General features: G+C 36.0%; 1 protein-coding gene across 10 annotated transcripts in view; it reads right to left on the bottom strand.

Moving 5' to 3' along the window:
* The window catches only part of USP3 (ubiquitin specific peptidase 3), a 107,145-nt gene that overhangs the window by 22,647 nt on the left and 64,235 nt on the right, over positions 1 to 20,263 (bottom strand). For 9 of the 10 annotated variants that reach the window (XM_045067491.1, XM_045067492.1, XM_045067494.1 and 6 more), the window contains 4 exons: positions 14,069 to 14,215; positions 13,315 to 13,359; positions 11,046 to 11,152; positions 10,821 to 10,901 (listed from right to left, as the gene is read on the bottom strand). In XM_045067491.1, the coding sequence (XP_044923426.1) occupies positions 10,821 to 10,901; positions 11,046 to 11,152; positions 13,315 to 13,359; positions 14,069 to 14,215 (380 nt within the window). The remainder of the gene's footprint in view (positions 1 to 10,820; positions 10,902 to 11,045; positions 11,153 to 13,314; positions 13,360 to 14,068; positions 14,216 to 20,263) is intronic. The other variant, XM_045067495.1, reaches the window with a different exon arrangement.

Here is a 20,263-nt window from a genome sequence, read left to right as displayed (position 1 = left end):
GGCTCAGTGGGTTCTGCCTTCAGCTCAGGTCATGATCCTAGAGTCTGGGATCAAGGCCCCCCAACCAATGGACACTCTGCTCTCAGTGGGAAGTCTGCTTCTCCCTCTCTATCCACCCCTCTCCATTCATGTGCACATGCACGGGCGCTCTCCCCACCCCCCTCAAATAATCTTTTATTTGATATTATTTAATTAATTCAATCATTTAATTTTAATTATTATTTATATTTAATTATAATAAATAATATATAATAACTACAATTAATAAACATTTAATTTAATTTTAATAATTAATCTGATTGATTTAATAATTATAATTAATAAACATTTAATTTAATTTTAATGATTAATCTGATTGATTTAATAATCTCTCAAATAGTCTTTTAAAAAAATTCTTACAGAGGAACTTTTGAGCAAATTAGAATAAATTTAGGGGGTAATCTGGGGGAAAACTGACATCTCTACTGCATTGGTCTCCCTATCCAAATATATGACATGGCTCTATTCAAACTTTTATCTGTTCTAGCATAAAGTTTTATAATTTTCTTCATCTAGGTCTTATATATTTCTCAATTATTTTATTCATAAGTATTTGTAAGATTTTACTGCTACTGTGAATAGGATCTTTTACTATGTGCAGCAAAGCTTTTTTTTTTTTTTTTTTTTTGCCTATTTGGCTGCCTTACTAAACTTTTTAGCTCCAAGTTTAGAACTTATCAAAATAATACTTGTATTTGTTTTAAATCAAGAGCTTTTAGAAAAGCAGATCTCCTGCCCAGTGCCGCTCTCTTTGTCTAATGAATGCCTTGTATCTCAGCAACAGGACTCCTGACTGCTTCCACACTGTAATGGAAAATCATTAGTGCTTCACCGTTAACTATGATGATCACTGATAGCTTCTGATAGATAATCTTCATCAAGTTAACTTTCTATTCCTAGCTTAGTAAGTTAATAAAAGGGTTTTTTTCCTCCTCCTTTTAATCAGAAATGGATTTGAAATTTTATCAAAACGACTTTTATCTTCCTCCATTAAATTATATTTTCTAGTACTACATCTGCAGGGCCCCAAGATGGGCCACTTTGACATGAATATTATTTTGAGTTAAAGCAAACAAAACCCAGCAGGTTCAGGAGAAGCTCTTATGTCCTCCCCCTCCTTGACTGCCTGCTTATACCAGGAAAAGATTCCTCTTTACCTAAGAAACTTCTCTGCCTAAATAACAGGACAATGTTTGTTTTCCAAACACCACCTCTCACCTTTCTGCTTTCTCCCCTTTGTGTCCTCAGACCCCTATTCCTCTCCTTGGCTCACAGAAGCCTCATGTTGCCTGTCTTTGGAATTTCATGTCCATGTGGAGTCCCTGTACATACAAAATTAAATCTGATTTTCTATCTTGAATCAATGTGGTTCTTTGTCCAGCAAGAAGGACCATGAAGGGCAGAGGAAATTCTTCCTCTTCAACAGTCGACATAGTCAGCAGGATACTTTAACATGCTAGACATAACTGCAACTGAGGTCCTTGGGACATCTGACATACAGCCAACAGAAGGTAAGATTTCTTACCCTGTCAATCTCCCAGAATCTCTATCTGTAGAGTCTGACAGAGTAGGAGTGGTGATAGTCCTTTTTCCTTCTTGCTACATTTAAAATTAGCAGGGCAAAATATTTGTGGAACCTAGTTCCTTGGGGTTAGTTATTAAATTATTTAAATTGTCTCTGGTTAAATTTGGTAGAGCACTCTTTTGGAAGATTCATTTCTTCCCAGAGATAGTTTTTGAGTTTGGTTGGTTTTTTTTTAGCTTGTGTTTTAAGACTGTTGCTAAGGGACATCTTAGAAGCTAAAACCCATAACTTGGTAGAAAAGCTATTAGAATCCTCACCAGCCCAAGAAGACTCTCATGAAAGCTAAGTTGGTCACAGAACAGGTTAGATTGACACTAGTTCACCTACTAAACTCAAGCAAACTTCCTTGCAACAAGGTACACTGCTAAACAACACAGAGTCCCCAGTCCTGTAGCACATCCCTTGTGTTTTCATGGGAGACTAGAGACCCCATTTTCACCATCCTTCCTGCTTACACAATGAAGCCCTTTGCGTTCTGAAACTAACTTTTAGATCATGTGGGCTATCATCTATACCCTCTTTAGATGCCTTCTGCATCTTTGGTTTAGCCATTAAAAGGCTTATTGGTTGGAGTTGTTATTAACAGATTATTCATCAATGGTCTTTAAATTGCTTATATTGAAAAGAAAAATATACTGTATAGAGAACTCTCAACTGTCTTAGTATAACAGCATGCCTTAGGGACTCCGTTGACAAGATGGACAAAAGACTAAAAAATAAATGTCCATCTCCAAAGTAAAATCCCCTTAAAATCTGGCCTCTCATCTGTTCTGCCTTCAGCTCAGGTCATGATCCCAGGGTCCAGGGATTGAGCCCCATGTCTGACTTCCTGCTTAGCAGAGAGTCTGCTTCTCCTTCTGCCCTTCCCCCAGGTCATGCATGCTCACACTTTCCCTCTTTCTCAAATAAATAAGTAAAAATCTTTTTTTAAAAAAAGATTTTTACTTATTTATTTGAGAGAGATCACAAGTAGGCCGAGAGGGGGGAAGCAGGCTCCTTGCTGAATGGAGAGCCCGATGCACAGCTCAATCCCAGGACCCTGAGATCATGACCTGAGCCAAAGGCAGAGGCTTAACCCATTGAGCCACCCAGGTGCCCAAATAAGTAAAATCTTAAAAAAAAAAAAAACTTAAAAAAGAAATCATCCATTTAACTCCCCCTTCCCTACGAGATTTATAGGGATTTTATGTTCAAAGTATATGGGTTGCTCACATAAAAGCTGAAAGCCAGGAAATGAATTTAACAAAAGCACCTGAGACTGGCAATAAGGCTCACTTTGCTCCTACCTTCTAGGGCTCTGTAAGCAGGCTCTGCCAGCTTCAGGCATTCCTATGCAATGTACATTGCAGACATACCTTAGCCACCCCCTTCTCCACTGAAAAAGAAGATCTTTTAAATTATAAAACCCTTTTGCCCCTATTTTGAAAAGATGAGAAAGACTGATGATTATTCAACTACCTTCCCTTCATAGAGAAATTGGGACCAAAATGTCTCCTAGGTCCTCCCACAAATGATATGTGAAAGGTCAACCTGCAGGGGCTAACAGAAGCCAAGGCTGAATTCCGTATGCTACTAGAAGGCTTTGTTGGGGCACCTGGGTGGCTCAGTGGGTTAAGCCTCTGCCTTCGGCTCGGGTCATGATCTCAGGGTCCTGGGATCGAGCCCCTGCATCGGGCTCTCTGCCTACTTGTGATCTCTCTCTCTGTCAAATAATTAAAAAAAAAAAAAAGAAAAAAAAGGCGGCTTTGTTAAAATGCTTTATTTTGCTTACTATTTTAGTTTTAAAAAATCTCCCTGGGCGCCTGGGTGGCTCAGTGGGTTAAGCCGCTGCCTTCGGCTCAGGTCATGATCTCAGGGTCCTGGGATCGAGTCCCGCATCGGGCTCTCTGCTCAGCAGGGAGCCTGCTTCCTCCTCTCTCTGCCTGCCTCTCTGCTTACTTGTAATTTCTCTCTGTCAAAAAAAAAAAAAAAAAAAAAAAAAAATCTCCCTAGTACAAAAAAAACAGAGTTTAGTTTTTATCCAGTTCTTGGGGAATTAGAAACAACTGCTTTACCAATCTGTACAAAACTAGAAATGCAACTCTAGAAACAAGCCCACCCCTCTTTAGCCCACCCCTCTTTACCAATCCCTAACTCTCGCCTATTCCCCTTAAAATGTTTGTAGCTATTATAAAAGATGAGGATATTAAGACAAAATTGTCCTGCACTCAAAAAAAAAATAAAGAAACTTTAAAGAGCAGTTGCCCTGAAACTGAAAAAGAACTTTTTGGCATTCTTCCTCAGTTTCTTGAAATGATAAATTTTACCATTTTTTTAAAATATAAACACAGCCCACAACTGCCTGAGATTGAAGAAAAAATGGGGGAAAGAGGCCTTTCTAAAATGCCTCTTGTGCCCAGACTCCACACCTCTGGTAACAGGCAAATTTGCTCCAGATTTCCAAATTGGAGAAAACCTGGGATTCTTTCTCTGTTCCTTTGTGATGTGAGTTTTCTATTTCCATCTCCCCAAGAGCCAGTATTTGAAATACAAACTTTAGAGAAGTTTTTCATCAAAAAATAAGAGGTATTTAGAAATTGGGCCTTTAATGTCCTCCCAAAAAAAGCTGCAATATTTTGTTTGCATCTTGTCTGTGTATGCCCACATGTTATAAATGCGACATATTTTCTTTACCTCCAGATGGTATCACCAAAATTAATTTGTAAGAGTTCTTTTTAGTTGGTTTCAAGTCAAGCACTTATAAGTAATGGGAATTCCAAAACTCAGAAAGATAGAAACTAACCCAAATGTTTTCCAAAATCATGTAATCTGGGAAAATATTCAGTATTAAAGCTAATTTTAGGTTGTTGGTTTAATTAGGAAAAAAATCTCTTGAGAGTTACCAGCATTAAATATATGACTGTTATTCTACCTGTGTTTATGGAAAGCCAAGTAAGTTCACCTCTGCAAATTTATCAGAAAAAAAAACTTAATGATTGATTTTTGTCTAATGCTTAATGAAATTTCTGTGGGTAATCTAAACCTAAGAACAAGCTAATTAAATAGATGTAAATAAGACAAAAGGGTTTGTAGGCAGGGGTGCCTGGGGGCTCAGTTGGTTAGGCATCCAACTCTAGATTTCTACTCAGGTCATGATCTCAGGTTGCACTCTGTGCTGGGCTGTGTTACAGCCTGTTCAAGATTCTCCTCCCACCCCTGCAAAAAAGGTTTGTAGGTCAACTTTTAAATAGCTTCCAAAGTCCTTGGTAACCTGACAGTTTAAAATTTTTTACTAAGTTAAGTGAGTTAAATTTATTGAGATATCTAAGTCATTTCCAGATAAAGTAAAATAATAAGACATTAGGTACTGAATATAGGTTCAGAAAATAGATGTCAATAGGTTAATTTACTTGTGTCTTATTACAGAGAAACTAAATAAATATGGACCTTTGTAGTAAACCTGGTTTGTGCTTTATTGAAAAACTGTACTATGAAAAAGCACATTCTTAAAATTATGAAATGTTTTCACAAATTTGCTATTCTAAATACTGGTATAGCAGTTCAAAATTGCTTACTACTTAGTTTTCACTAGAAATTAAGGTTTCTAAGAGTTAAGAATTCTAATAAATATAATTAAGAATACCAGAAATAATAAGGAAAACAATTCCATATGCAAGGAAATGTGTTTTTGGTAGAAAAAGATATGAGAAACAGAAATACACTTTTTGTTAAGGGAAAGACAGTAATTCTGTCCTAAAGTGAAACTTTTTAAAGAATGTAAAAAAGTTCGTTCCATAAAGTTTATGTAAAAGGAGTATTTGGAAAGGGGTTTTATGTGTGATCAGTACTGGCTAAGATTAGGATAAATTTAGTAAGTTTTAATATCAAAAATATACTGCAAAGTTGAAATTTTTTTTTGTTAAAAGGACAAGTTACAAATCTGCTTTTAATAAAAAACTGTGAACAAATATTTTTTTCCTTTAAAGTTATCTGCTTAGAAATCAAGGATTCTATATTTTGCCAAAATAATTTATCAAGTTTTGCTCACAACTATGTAAGGTTCTATATTTTTGCCTTTTATTCTTTTGAAATCTTTTATTATCCTTTTGGTTAGATAATTAAATATCATTTCATAGTACCCTATGATCCTATTAAGCAAATGTTCAAACTAAAATCAAATCCTAAAATGAAGTCTTTTGACCACAGTCTGAGGTGTTCCAGATAGGCCTTAGAATATTTCATTGTCAAATAAGTGATACGAAACCCTCTTAGATTATATTTATGTAGATAGGGTAAGTGTTCTAAAATTGTATAAAACTCCTAGAAACCTGATGTCCTAGTATGTTGTTATGTGTCGAGAGTCACAGAAATAACCAAATTTCTTTGTTCACTGAATCACAGTGAACTCTAATACAGTTACTATTTTGCTCTGATGGTATTGCAAATGTGCCTTATCTTCAGTGAGACTCATAAAAAGAACTTTGAATACAGGTTTCTGGTAACCTGAATTCTTACCATAAAACTGGTAAGAATTTCTGAACTAGTGGAAGAACTGGATTCAAGCAAAACAATAATATGGAACTGAAAAATTTATCCTTTTTAGCTCTTTATGACAATTTAATAGAATATACCTTTGTGAACAAATTGAAACATTTATCTTTTTCCCTACCTGAACTCTCCAGAACTCAGAAACTCTAAGTATTCTTATATTTATTTGCATAAGTTCAATAGAATTCTGTTCTCCCTGTAACAGGACACAATTGGAAACATTTGTTATATAACCAAGGCTTTGACTGGAATGTCCTATTTGAGAGAGAGATGTAAACTGAGATATGACCAGATAGCTTTAAATGACCAGACAGCTTTAAGGAACTAGGGTTGACTTTAAGAAGCCAGTAAAGCCCCCAGAAGTACCAGTCTGGTACCCTGCTTACAAAGTTCCCAGCAGCCTTACCAGGTAAGTAAAGGTTGGCACTCCCTGGCAAGTACAGGAACCCAGCGATAGTTTGAGGACCTCGAGCAGAGAGGAATTCACCCAAATCTGTAGGAATTGAAGACGTTCTGATGGCAAGTATCGGGCTTGGCTTCTGGCCTCAAGAGGATGTTAAAACTTCAATCTTTAAAACCTGCTGGAAACTTTTTCAAGAATCTACCTAATCAACTGCTATTCTTTGTCACATTCATATAAATGATCAGGCCAAGTTCTTTTGAAACTAGAATTATTTTGCAAACAAATTAGTATTAATTTGGCTATCTATAAAAGGGTGATTATAGAGAAAACAGGTTTCAATAACATATCTGAGTAAATATTAGATTGCAATACTGTTCATTAGAACCTGGACTAGATATTCATTTCTTCTCATTTCCTCCAGTGCTTGACTATAATTCTCCTAAGTAACATTTTTAATTTTTCTTCCAACCTTCTACATTGGATTCATCTGAGAACTAAAACTGCCCTTTTCCCTGAAGCCCTACAAACTAAATTTATATAAACTTCAGAGAGATCATCCCAACAGCTCACATATAGGCAATCTTCATGCCTGCTGCTGTGGGCCACTCAAAAAGATCATCAGACATTCAAACTACAAACCACTGCACTCAAGCTTAACATCTAAAAATCTTCTTGACTGACTACCCTCAAAATTCAGAAACTGGTTTATAATTTGATCCAATCAGTTAACCACTGTTTTTGTTTCCACAGAAATGCCTCTTATGTAATACCTGACTGCTTGAACCTTAGGCCTAACCTGCATCACTGCCTCCCAAAACAAGTTTGAACTGACCTATTGACAGGACTGGTTCATTAAGACTGAACAATCAATCGACCAGCTCAATTTTAATGTGTGAAATTTTAGGGAAGTTTCAGAGGAGAAAACTGCAGGGGCCCATGGCAGGACACCCCAAGATGGGCCACTTTGGCATGAACATTATTTTGAGTTAAAAGCAAACAAACCCAGCAAATTCAGGAAAAGCTTTACCTTCCCCTCAACTGCCTAAATTAACATTGCAAGGGAGAGCCTGTACCAAGAAGTGACTATTAACAAGAGATTCTTCTTTTCCAAAGAAACTTACCTAAGAGGAGAAACTTTATTCTCCAAACATTTCCTCTCACCTTCCTGCTAATGGTCTTTCTCCCCTTTGTGTCCCCAGACTCCTAATCTCTCAGCTCACAGAAGCCTCATGTTGTTGGTCTTCAAAATATTATGTCTGTGTGGATTCCCCATACATATAAAATTAAATCTGATACTCTCCTCCTCATCTGTCTCATGTCAACTTGGTTCTTAGTCCAGCTAGAAGAACTTTGTCAGCCAGAGAAAATTGTTCTTTCTGGATATAGCAGTCCTGCATGGCTGGAAGAAATCCTACTTGATCTCTGTATGTTATTTTATTACAGTATTAGATTCTATTAGTTAATATTTCATCTATAATAATCTTTCCTTTTTTGTCAGATTTTAGAACGGATTATTTTAGCCTCTCATAATTTGCACGTTTTTAGTTAAATAATTTCAAATTCCAAGGATCTTTCTCACCATCACCTTTCCTTTCTAAATGAAAACTAAGCCTGTCAATTAACATTCCAAAAAGGACACAAGTAATCCTCGCGTTAAAGCATATAAAAGCATGTAAAATGTAATCCTGACTCCAACTGTTTAGTAAAGAAATCCACATCAACTGGACGCTCCATGTCCAAAAAAAAGTAGTACCCTTAATTAGTAACAGTGTTAAACAGAAAGAATGACTCTACCATCTAGTTCTTTAAGCCAACAGTCAGCTCTTTAACAAAATAAAAATCGAGTCTGAAAACTGAAAGGAAAGCCAGCTGAGAATACAGGAAATCTGTTTTCAGCCAAACCCGAAACCCTTCAGGATGGTCTGGGCCCCCTGAAGCTAAATCCCAATCCCATCAAATTTCAGTGAGTCTATGCCAAGAAAAATACTACTTGGGAAGCAAGGCAAATGCCATTTGCCACTCGTTTGTAGTACTAATCAACCACTTAAGCTATGTCATACAATCTCCTCCTGGACAATCTCAAGAAAGTAAGGTTTCTCAGTATTAAAACATTCTGGCATAGGTAATAAGTAAAACACTACAGGGTACAATAAGAACCATACTACGTGACCAATGCAGGATGAAGGGGAACACCGTACAGAAGGAAGAAAGAACCCTGAAGCAACCAGTGTCTCTGGGTCTTCCAAAGATCATCTGGACTTAGTTTTATTTAGGAAATATTGTTCAAATACATATCCACATAGTTATGTTAAGCAATGTTTGAAGAAATTATAAAATGAAGCTCTATCTAGTTTAGATTATAGAGTTTGAGGCTAATTCCTTTCCTCACTGCTTTCCTCTCTAAATGATCAAATGTCTGCTTTATGATTGTTAGTTTGTAATCTCAAGTCATCAATATAAAGAGAAAATAATCAGATTTGATACCAAGTATATTGTGATATTTTCAAAACCTGTATTTCAAAACCATCTATTTTAGAGGGAAGATGAGTGGATGGAGCTTCCTTAAGTTTCTTCTGTGCTCCTGTTCAAAAGAGACCATCAACACTGTTGCAAAGGTAGGGAACAACTGAAAGCATCTACAAAATGTTTCATATACGGAGTTACTCTCCTGTCTTATAGTAGTCCAGTGTATTTGACAGCTACCCCCTGAGGGAGTTCAAGAAACTACCTGAGCAACAAGGCTACAAGCAAGACCTCTGCTGCTCCTCTTGTAACAAGCCCAATGCTGCCAAATGCACCTGTGACACAGAATTCTGCCCGTCCCTCCCCCAACAGTTGTATTTTTACTAGCACATTTTTTGAGAATGAGCAATAGGCAGTAGAATAATTTGATTCTACAGCAGTACTGCCCAATAGAACTTTCTGCAATAATGGAAATGTTCTCCATCTGTGGTGTCCAATACAACACCACTGGCCACACACAGTTACTGATCACCTAAAATATGGTTAGTGCAACTAAGTAACTGCATTTTTTTTAAAGATTTTTATTTATTTATTTGATAGACAGAGAGAGATCACAAGTAGGCAGAGAGGCAGGCAGAGAGAGAGAGGGGGAAGCAGGCTCCCCGCTGAGCAGAGAGCCCGATGTGGGGCTCAATCCCAGGACCCTGAGACCATGACCCGAGCTGAAGGCAGAGGCCTAAACCACTGAGCTACCCAGGTGCCCCAAGTAACTGCATTTTTAATTTTAATTTACATTTTACCAACCATCTGTGACTTCACCATAATGGACAGTGCAGTTTTCAACCAATGAGAATCTTTTGTAGGAAAAGACTGGGGGTGTGTGTGTGTGTGTTCTCTCTCATATATATAGATTTTTTTTAAATCCTTATGACAATATTCTCTAAAGCAGTTGAGGAAAAAATTACTTTTAGTCAACAGACAATTCAGCGTAGGGATTATGTTATTTGCCTTCAGTGTAGAGTTACTCAATGACAGAACACAGACTAGGCCCTCTTTCTTTATTCTATCCTAGTTTCTTTTTTTTTTTTTAAAGATTTTATTTATTTGACAGATAGAGATCACAAGTAGGCAGAGAGGCAGGCAGAGAGAGAGAGAGAAGCAGGCTCCCTGCTGAGCAGAGAGGCCGATGTGGGACTCAATCCCAGGACCCTGAGATCATGACCCGAGCCGAAGGCAGCAGCTTAACCCACTGAGCCACCCAGGCGCCCCTATCCTAGTTTCTTTTTATGGCCAAGAACAGTAAGTCACTTTAAGGATTAGTCAAAGATCGATCTTCTGGCCTTGATGAAAACAGTTAACACTAATCAGAGAAAAAAATTGTTCCAAATCTCACAGTCTTCAATTAAAAGCAGAGCCTCAGGCTTATCAGCAGATTTCTAAAACTATTAATCATAGAAAAGAGTAACATTAGCTAAGTGTTCTTTCCTTCTATGGATATTAGTGGGACATCCACAGAATACATTCTATTTCATTAATTCAGAAGCAGCTTGTTACAGACTCTCAATTTTAAAATCAGTATTAAAGAAAAAGGAGAGAAATATCTTATGCTTGCCTTAATATCTCTGGCACCCATTTTTTTTTTCTTTCTTTCTGATAGGAGGAGACATTCAGGTTTGACTTCTGTTAAATTATAACACAAACTCATTCAAGCAATTAATAACATAACACAGATGGATGGAGTTTGAGTCTTTTCACAGCTATTTCAGAGGAAAAAAGAATTCTACAACATTAAAGTATCTTTACCTCGTAATGAACAAACTGGTCCATTTTCTTGATTCTTTGAGCGCTTATTTCTGAACTGACTTGGAATATCTAATGAAAGGTCTTAAAAAGAAATAGGAAAACAGCTATTAAAGGGATATACCACACTTAGAAAAGAATTTCAAAAATTGATGTATTTTTACATTTATCTTGTACTGTCTTAAGTTTTCAAAGGAAACATTAAAGTTTTAATACAATATGTCTTACCTAGGAATGGATCAAACTTTCTAGATTCTGTCCCACATATGAGGCAGTTAACCTCATTTTGGAGAATACCTCCGAATATAGCTGTGACAACTGTAGATGCTCCATTTCTAAAGAAAAACACCACACAGGAAAACATCTCAGTAAAACTAAAATATGTATAACAGCTGGTATACTTCTTTGGGGGGGGGATATGTATATCACTTATTTATTTAAATTATGAAATAATACAAAAACTTTAAAGCTATATAGAGGTATATACCAAATAAAAGGTTTAAGCCACTTAGCCTCCCACAGCCCCACTTTCCATCCCACTAATTCAAACCCCTCAGAGGCCTGGCGTGAAGATGAAATATGTATAGTACTTTCAGACAGGTGTTTACCAAAAACAAAGCCCTTAAATTATTTCAAGGCTTTTTTATTAGGATAATAATTAGAACCACACCTGCTTTTTTTTTTTCCCCCGAAGTACATCTCTTGAACACATACCTCACTCTTTTTGACAGCAGATTGGTATGCCACAATACAAACACAGACCGGATGCAAGAACCACCAAGAAAGTGTACCATGAAAGCATGATTAGCAAATGCTTATTACAGCACTTACTCTATGCCGAACTCCATTCAAAGTACTTTCCATGTATTAAATCAGTTAATCCTCAAAACAAAGCTAAGAAGCAGATATCATTATCCCCATAAAACAGACCAGGAAGCTGAGGTCCAATTTGGGCGAGGGTCACTCAGCTCTTAACACTATGTTCCTTTTCTTAATTTAACCAATATAATATTAATGGTTCTCCAGGTTGTTTCAGTTGTTTGCTATCATTAATAGTCCTACAGCAAACATGTATTGACCTTTGTGCACTTATGCATGCAGTTACTTGTCAGAAAATGCTCTTCTTTGCATATAGCAATCTGAGGTCGTTTCCCTCACTTGCAAACAATAACACTCCTAATACACTGAACTTTACTTTCTGAGGTGCTCCAAATTAAACCTACTGCCACAATGAGACAGACAAAAGCTACTCGAGCAATTATATTATTTTAAAAGTTTGCTTCCTTTTCCATGAAAGGTCTTCTACTCTTTACTGGCCAAAGAAATATACTGCAGCTTCATCTTTTTTTAAATCTGTTCATAAAATATACAGCTATAGTAAATTAAAAAGGGAAGATACACTGGAACTATCTAATATAACAGCCATTTTATGTTTAAGATCTAGGTCATAAACAAACGGCACACCAAAAAAACTACTGGAATCAAGGGACCATGATCCTTTCATACTGATGTTCACTTATAATACTGACCTTAATTACAATGGAAAAAGCAGTACATTTAGACTCAATGTAGTTATTCCTTTATAATTTCTTCCTCTGAGAAAGGGATACTCATCGAGTCTTGGCTATCTGATGTGTATGGCATTAAGTTAGGTATACAATGATTGAAAACAAAATTCATAATTGATTTCAAAACTGCTTTCTCATTATAACTGTATGCCGAGAATGTTTAAACATTAGTTACTCAGACAGATTTTTATGCTTGCTAGGGTCTTTTGTATTAACTGCAATGATTTTCTATGTATTATGAAGAACAGATCTGTCATTTATTACTACCATCCCCACCTTTGGGAGCATTGGCTGTGTTTACACAGGTAAACACGGGTATTGCATAGGAGACCTTTTTTGTAGTTTTAGCAAATATGATCCTTGGATCCTGTAGTGAAAATTGTTTTCTTTCTGTTCCTATCTCATTAGTGGAACCTAAAATTACTACTCTTTAAAATATAACCAGACATGGGTTAATACTGAAAACTCATTAGCTACTAGAAGATCATCCTAGGACTATTACACAATGTGACTCCATGAGGGTGCCTTGGGCATCAAATAAAATAATACAGACATATACCCTCTTACCTCACACAGACTATCCCTGATAGAGCCCGGTTCAATATTCTCAGTATACAAAAGGTCATCATAAAGTACAAAGCAGAATTTTTCACTTAATACTACTTTTAACTTGGTGCTAGCAACAAGAACAATTCTACCAGGTCACAGATCCCTCCCCTTCTATACTGGATTCTGATTGGAACCATAGTTATCAGGACCTAGAAAGCCAAACATTTTGAAAGGTATAGCAATTCAAACAGTTGCCCTTCTCTGATACAACCAGATGAGCTATGAGGCTGCTCTGTCATTAAAAGGACCCTAACTGAACACTAAATCAGATTTATGAACTGCAAGGCAATACAATACGGTGATCCCTATATATTACTTACTCTTTTCTTTCTGTCTTTGGGGAGTTTGTCTTGTAAATCCCTTTCCTGCACAGGTCAAAACAAAGCTTTTCAAAAAATTTGAACAAAAGGAGACTACAATTAAACAAAATTAGACTGAAATAACAGTAAATCATCCTAACCTCAAGCAAAATAAGCTTTCTCATCTCAATGTATATTTTGGGGGTATTAGTACCTAGGAAAGCAATCTAAAATGTTTGTTTTGGTGCTCGCTTCAGCAGCACATATACTAAAATGTTTGTTTCCTAGTGAGAGGCAAGAAAAATTCTGAGAACTTACAAATGCCTCAATTTCATTAAAGTACAGATATATTTTAGAAAAATACACATTTAAAATATTTTTAAGCCTTTGTTTCTAGTGAAGAAATATAATTATTTTAGTACTGAAAATTAAGTCTTCCAAGTATCATTTGATATATTTAGCAGGGAATTTTCAAGTGCTAAACTGACAAAATGTTTTCTGTTGGCTTTTTTTTTTTTTTTTTTCAACCTTTAAAAAGATCTGTACCAAAAACTATCAGGACTATACCAAGAGGCAAGTACAAGAGGTCTCTGGTTGGAAGTAGGAGTTATGTGCTAGTCCACTTGGTTATAAAATTCAAGTGCACAAAAGTTTCAGCCAAAGTCCAGGGAAACTCTCCACCTTCCATGATAAATCTAATAAACAATAACACAAACAGAAACGTCTGAGGTCCTCCTAAAAAAAAAAAAAAAAAAAGAAGGAAACTACATCTTACATGCAACATTTGTTACTTGCAGATAGAGCAGAATTCTCCTGTAGAATTGCTGAGCGGGAAACACCGTTGAAACCGCCCTGGAGTTCCAAGTGCAGGTGGTCCAAAAGGTAGCGCATGAATTCATGGGCATCCTGTTGCTGATAGCCCCTTAAAGCAAAAAGAAGCAGGCTGTCACTGGGGAAGCTCCACATGCCCAGCCAAACATGCAGAAAGGCAAAGTGCTACAAAGGGCTACAGCCCTACACTCAGAGCACAGTGGACTCCCTCGTCATTCATCCCCACTTGTGTCAGGGTTTACTTCTCCTCAAGGAAAATTTCTCAAATTTCTCTACAAGGAAAAAGTCTACTAAAAGAAGTCTGAAAACACAGAATATGAGAGCTAATCTCAACTGAACTAACTTTACAGATGAAGAGAACTGAGGAGCAAGAGAAAGGGTGTGTGACGTGCCTAAGTCCTACAACAAGAGAGTAATAGAGATGGGATGGACTCTGGTTTTCCCGCTATCTCACATGGCCTCTCCAGAAGATGCTCAAATGTTAAAATGTCACATCTTTCCTTCACCAGAAACCTTGGTCTTATAAACCACCAATATAAGAGATAAGGAATTTAAAACTATTTTTTAAACTGAAAAATATTGATTTTTTAACACTGGCTGAAAGGAAGAAAAACTTTCTAAACAGTTTCTACTTGGATCCTAATCCCTGATTTAAGACATTTTTCATATAAATACTTTAAAAAATGCATTGACTCATATACACTTCTGCTCTAGCCTAAAACTTGAGTAAAGCAGCAATATATTCTTAGGTTATTTCTTATACTGAATTCAGAAAGAAAATGATACGGATTTTTTTTTTTTTTTTTTTTTTTTGAGAGAGCACCAAGGGAGGAGGGGAGAAGGAGAAGAGGGAGAGAGACTCTTAAGCGGGCTCCATGCCCAGTGCAGAGCCCAACTTGGGGCTCATTCTCAAGATTCTGAGACCATGACCTGAACTGCAATCAAGACACTTAACTGACTAAACCACCCATATAGACCATGACAAGTGAACAGTAATGAAGGCTGACAGAAGATGAAGTTGGTACACTTAAAAGTTACAGAGGTTTATGTAGATAAAATAAATCAAGCAATGATATACATAAAGTACTTTATAAAACTACAAATAGAAAAGATTTCTGCCTATATTCTGCCAACATGTAAAGTTCCCTTTATCTCTCAAATCACAAGTTTTTCTGCCTTGGTCTTGAGTCAAAACTTCCACCACTCTTCCAGGCAATGGTTCCATAGGTGTCTTTCAACCAGAGTTCCCTCCATATACATTTCTCTCCTTTCCCTAAAATTTCTTGTGGAAATCATAAATTATGAAAAGCATCTACCTAACCAATGGAACTTAAGTCAGAAGTCACTTCAGCATTTCACTATAACTTTTTCTGAACTATTTAACAACTGAGTCTCAATATATGTTTAAGTAGTTCTTCTAAGACTCCTTTTTTAAAAAATGTTAAAATTCAGTCAAAAGTTTTCAAAGTTGTTAGCTCCTTTACATATCCACAAGAGGTACTTAAAAATAAAACAACTACAGAGGTGCTTTAAACTTTTTCCTTATAACATCCATTTTTTTATGACTCAAAGGTAAAAGGCATCTTAGGTATCTTAGGTCATATTTGAAATTCTATCACATATAAAAATGGTTTCATTCTCTCACCAAAATAAATTAGTATCGAATCATTTTTCTAAAATGGATCATGAAACCAGTACTTTGTAGTTATGCTGATTTGAACTTTCAGTAAACACATGACCAGCCCTTTTTATGACCATCCCTTTTTTAAAAACAATCTGCCTACAAATCAATTAAATAGAAACCAAAAGAACAGAAGAACAGATCAACAAAACTAGAAGCTGGTTCTTTGAAAGAATTAGTAAGACTGATAAACCCCTGGCCAGACTTATTAAAAAGAAAAGAGAAAGGACCCAACTAAATAAAATCATGAATGATAGAGGAAAGATCACAACTAACACCAAAGAAATATAAACAATTTTAAGAACATGTTATGAACAACTCTATGTCAACAATCTAGACAATCTTGAAGAAATGGATGCATTCCTAGATACATATAAACTACCAAAACTGAAAAAGGAAGAAAAAGAAAACCTTAACAGACCCATGACCTGCAATTAAAACAGTAATCGAAAATCTCCCGGCAAACTACAGCCCAGGGCCAGATGGCTTCCCAGGGGAATTCTACCAAACATTTAAAGAAGAATTAATACTAATTCTTCTGCAACTGTTCCAAAAAAGAGAAATGGAAGAAAAACTTCCAAACTCATTTTATAAGGCCAATATTATCTTGATCCCAAAACCAAAGACCCGATCAAAAAGGAGAATTACAGACCAATATCACTGATGAACATGGATGCAAAAATTCTCACCAAAATACTAGCTAATAGGATCCAACAGTACATTGAAAGGATTATTCACCATAACCAAGAGGGATTTATTCCTGGGCTGCAAGGCTGGTTCAATATCCGCAAAAAATCAAACTGCCTAATTGCATTCATGAATGTTTCCAACCACACCATAATTCTTTTGATTCTCTTTTCTTGTATCAAAACACATTACTTTCTAATGTTTCCTTTACCATTAGAAATATGTATTTTTTTTAACATAAATGAAATCATGAAACACTCAGCTGTTTTATAAGGGTATAAGAAGTTTCTGTTTCAATTTGTGATCTTTACCAAAAAAAAAAAAAAAACCCCACACAAAGTCAGCTTCTTCTAAGACTATAAATTTTTCCAACTCTATCTAGACAGACATTTACATCTCTATTTTTAAACAAACAATAGCTTCACTGATTTCTCTGAAAATCTTTTAAAAAATACTATTAAGTAAGTTAAATTCAACAAGTTTCAATGATCTTTTCAATTACCTCCCAATTATACAATCCGGAGCTTCAAAATTTCGTTGGTAGTTAACTTAGGTCTCTCTTAGTAATCATATAGAAGGAAACACTCCTCATATTTAGGTTCAATGTTTATGTTTTATATACAAATTATCTCAGTGATATCACCCAAACAAGTGCTGGTGAAACAGTAAGGAAATGGATTTATAAAGAACCAACTGGTATTTCTGCAACAGACTGGAAATAAGATAGAAAAGAAGACAGAGAAATAACAGTGGCTCCAATGTTAATACTGTTCCTTATCTTAACTTGTTTACAACCTTAGGTAAAGATTACCTCCTTCTTAATGCTTAGAGAAACTCTGGGTCCTAAAGATGCTGTGATGAATAATGGTTGGAAAGCACAATGCAAATATAAAAGCCCAAAAGATCACGAAGCACCCCTTCTGAATGAAGGGGCCAAGAAAGAGGGACACTGCTGAAACACAATGTGCAGAAGAAATACAGGGTGTTTATTCACAGTTTTTGGCATAAGGCAACAAGCTATATTTACCCAAATCTTATTAACAAAGAACTGCCCCAATGAAGAATGATGAAAGAAAACATTACTTCGTTCCTCTACTTAAGTGTGAAAAGCAGACATTCCAAATAATGAAACAGATACCACAGAATTCAGGCACACACAAGTACTTGTATGATGCCAACACACCTAACTGTGACATATACACCTGTTCATTACTGACTATTCTCTGCATTCTGGCAGTACCGGTACATAATGTGTAAGTTGGAAGGACCAATCAGAAACAGGATATGCCTATACAGAATAAAATTTTATCATTCTAGAATAAACTTCTAAAATACCTAGGGTACACTGTAATTTTAGGCTCTGTTCTTATTTTTAAATATCTTTAAGAAGAAAAAAAATATGGGACTCCTGAATGGCTCAGTCATTGGGCGCCTGCCTTCGGCTTGGGTCATGATCCCAGGGTCCTGGGATCGAGCCCCACATTGGGCTCCCTGCTTGGCAGGAAGTCTGCTTCTCCCCTTTACCACTCCCCCTGCATGTGTTCCCTCTCTCACTGTGTCTCTCTCTGTCAAATAAATAAAATCTTAAAAAAAAAAATCTTTAATATTCATAGAAGAATTCTGAGTTGTTGTTTTGTCCAAATTGTATATAACCCAAATCAATCAAATTTAGTTGCTATTCTACATTTTGTGACATCAATCATGGCTGAGTTTCTCCAAGACAAGAACACCAGAAAAAGAAAATGATTAAAATAGCTCTTTTTGCTTACAAACACACAAAAAATGTACAAAAGCTAAATTCCTAGACAGAATACTGCTTAATTATAAAATATCAACAGTATACCTGGAAAGATTATTTTTAATATCTCACATGCAGAGACCCATTTGTTGTCCCCAAAGATCTACCAGAATAGCTAATAGAAAAAAGTTTTTAGTAATTTATTCATCCATTGTTTTTAAACATTAATTACAACAAGAACTGATAAGTACAAAACTAAAGAAAACTCCCTTGGAAGTTAAGGCAAATATATTAAAGCAAGTTTATGTGAAAGTAGAAATAGCATATAAATGATATGAGAAGTAAGGGAATAAATACCATGACGCAATTTGAATTATCAAGAGATTTTCCTAGACAGTTAGCATTAAGCTGGACCTTAAAGAAGGAGACAGAGGTCAGGGCAAATACTATAGGACAAACATGACAAAGATACAGAGATAAAAAGATAAAATCATGTTAAGGAAGGCACAGAATAAAAAAAGTCTAGCAGAAAAGACTATTAAAACTAAAAGCAAATTTTTTTTAAAGTAATCTCTATGCCCACCATGGGGCTCAAACTTACTACCCTAAAATCAAGAGTCTCATGCTCTACCAACTGATCCAACCAGGCACCCCAAAGCAAGTATGTTTTGATCCAGCAACTGCTGAGACCCTTGCATCCACATGTATGATACTATCTACTGCAGCACTGTCTGGAACAGCAAAAGGTAAGAAACAACCTAGATAACCACTGATAGGGGACTATACATAAATTACGATACAACTATAAAGTATAACATTGTGCAGCCATAAAATGAAAGGAGAAGTTATTTAGATACCAGCATGAATTACCTCTAAGTAAGAAAAAAAGTATGAATATGCTACCATTTATGTTAAAGATTATACACACACACACAAACACACATAGAATATCGACAAAAGGATACACAAAAATCTAGTACATATAGCTGCTCCTAGAAAGCAAAATGAATGGCTGGGTAATAAAGTAAAAGAAAAAACTTTCATTATATATCCTTTCTTTACCTTTTGAAATTCTCAACCACCTGTATTTTACCTATTTAAAAAACATAAACTTAGTGGGATCTAGGTGGCTTGGTCAGTTAATGTCCAAGTGTTGGTTTCAGCTCAGGCCATGATCTCATGGTCCTGGTATCAGGCCCCACAAAGGGCTCCAAGTGAGTGTAGCATATAGTCTGCTTGAGATTCTCTCCCTCTCATTCTGCCCCTCCCCCTCTGCCCCTCTGCTTGCTAGTGCATGCTCTCTCTCTCAAATAAATAACATCTTTTAAAAAAAAAAAACCACCATAAACTTTAAGTTACTTTTCTGAAAAGGAAAGAGACAGAAAAAGCAGGGCATACTAGGATGCCATAAGAAGTGTGGTAAGTAGATATGTATGTTGGAAAGGTCAAACTTTGGTAAAAGTTTGCCACTGGGCAACTGGCTTTTGGTTTGAGTAGGAAGAAAGAAAAAATAGTTTTGGTTGTTTCTATATCCAAAGCTGTTGTTTACACTTACAGTATATATATATTTTTTTTTTCATTATTTAATGGATAAAAGTTGTTCCTACTTTCACATGCATGTATGTATTTCAGAGTCCTTCTAGATCATTCCAAGGGATCAAACTCCCTAGAACTTATCATAGGTTAATCAAGGAAAATGAGCTTCCTAACCTCTCTTAAAATTTTATTTTGTGGTCATAAATATAACAGAAACGTAGTTCAAGATTCCTGGCACTTCCACACAGGCCATGTTACAGGAACTTTACCCTGCATACTTAATAAGAAAAACAGTTTTGGAAGAAAGCCCCACATCTCCTGGCCTTGCCCCTGGGGATTGTGCAGTGACCTTACACTTTAGATCTTGAAATTATATCAAGGATAAAGCCTGATCTAACCAAGAGCAAATTATTCATCAATTACAAGAAAATGGGGAATGACTTCAATTACTGTGAAACTGAAAAGGCCCTGCTAAGAATACATAGGCATTCTACTCC

This window comes from Mustela putorius, unplaced genomic scaffold (genome assembly GCF_011764305.1).
Source record: "Mustela putorius furo isolate JIRA1106 unplaced genomic scaffold, ASM1176430v1.1 tig00003896_pilon_pilon_pilon, whole genome shotgun sequence".
In the NCBI taxonomy this organism is placed as follows: domain Eukaryota; kingdom Metazoa; phylum Chordata; class Mammalia; order Carnivora; family Mustelidae; genus Mustela; species Mustela putorius.
This window is presented reverse-complemented; position numbering and strand designations above follow the sequence as displayed.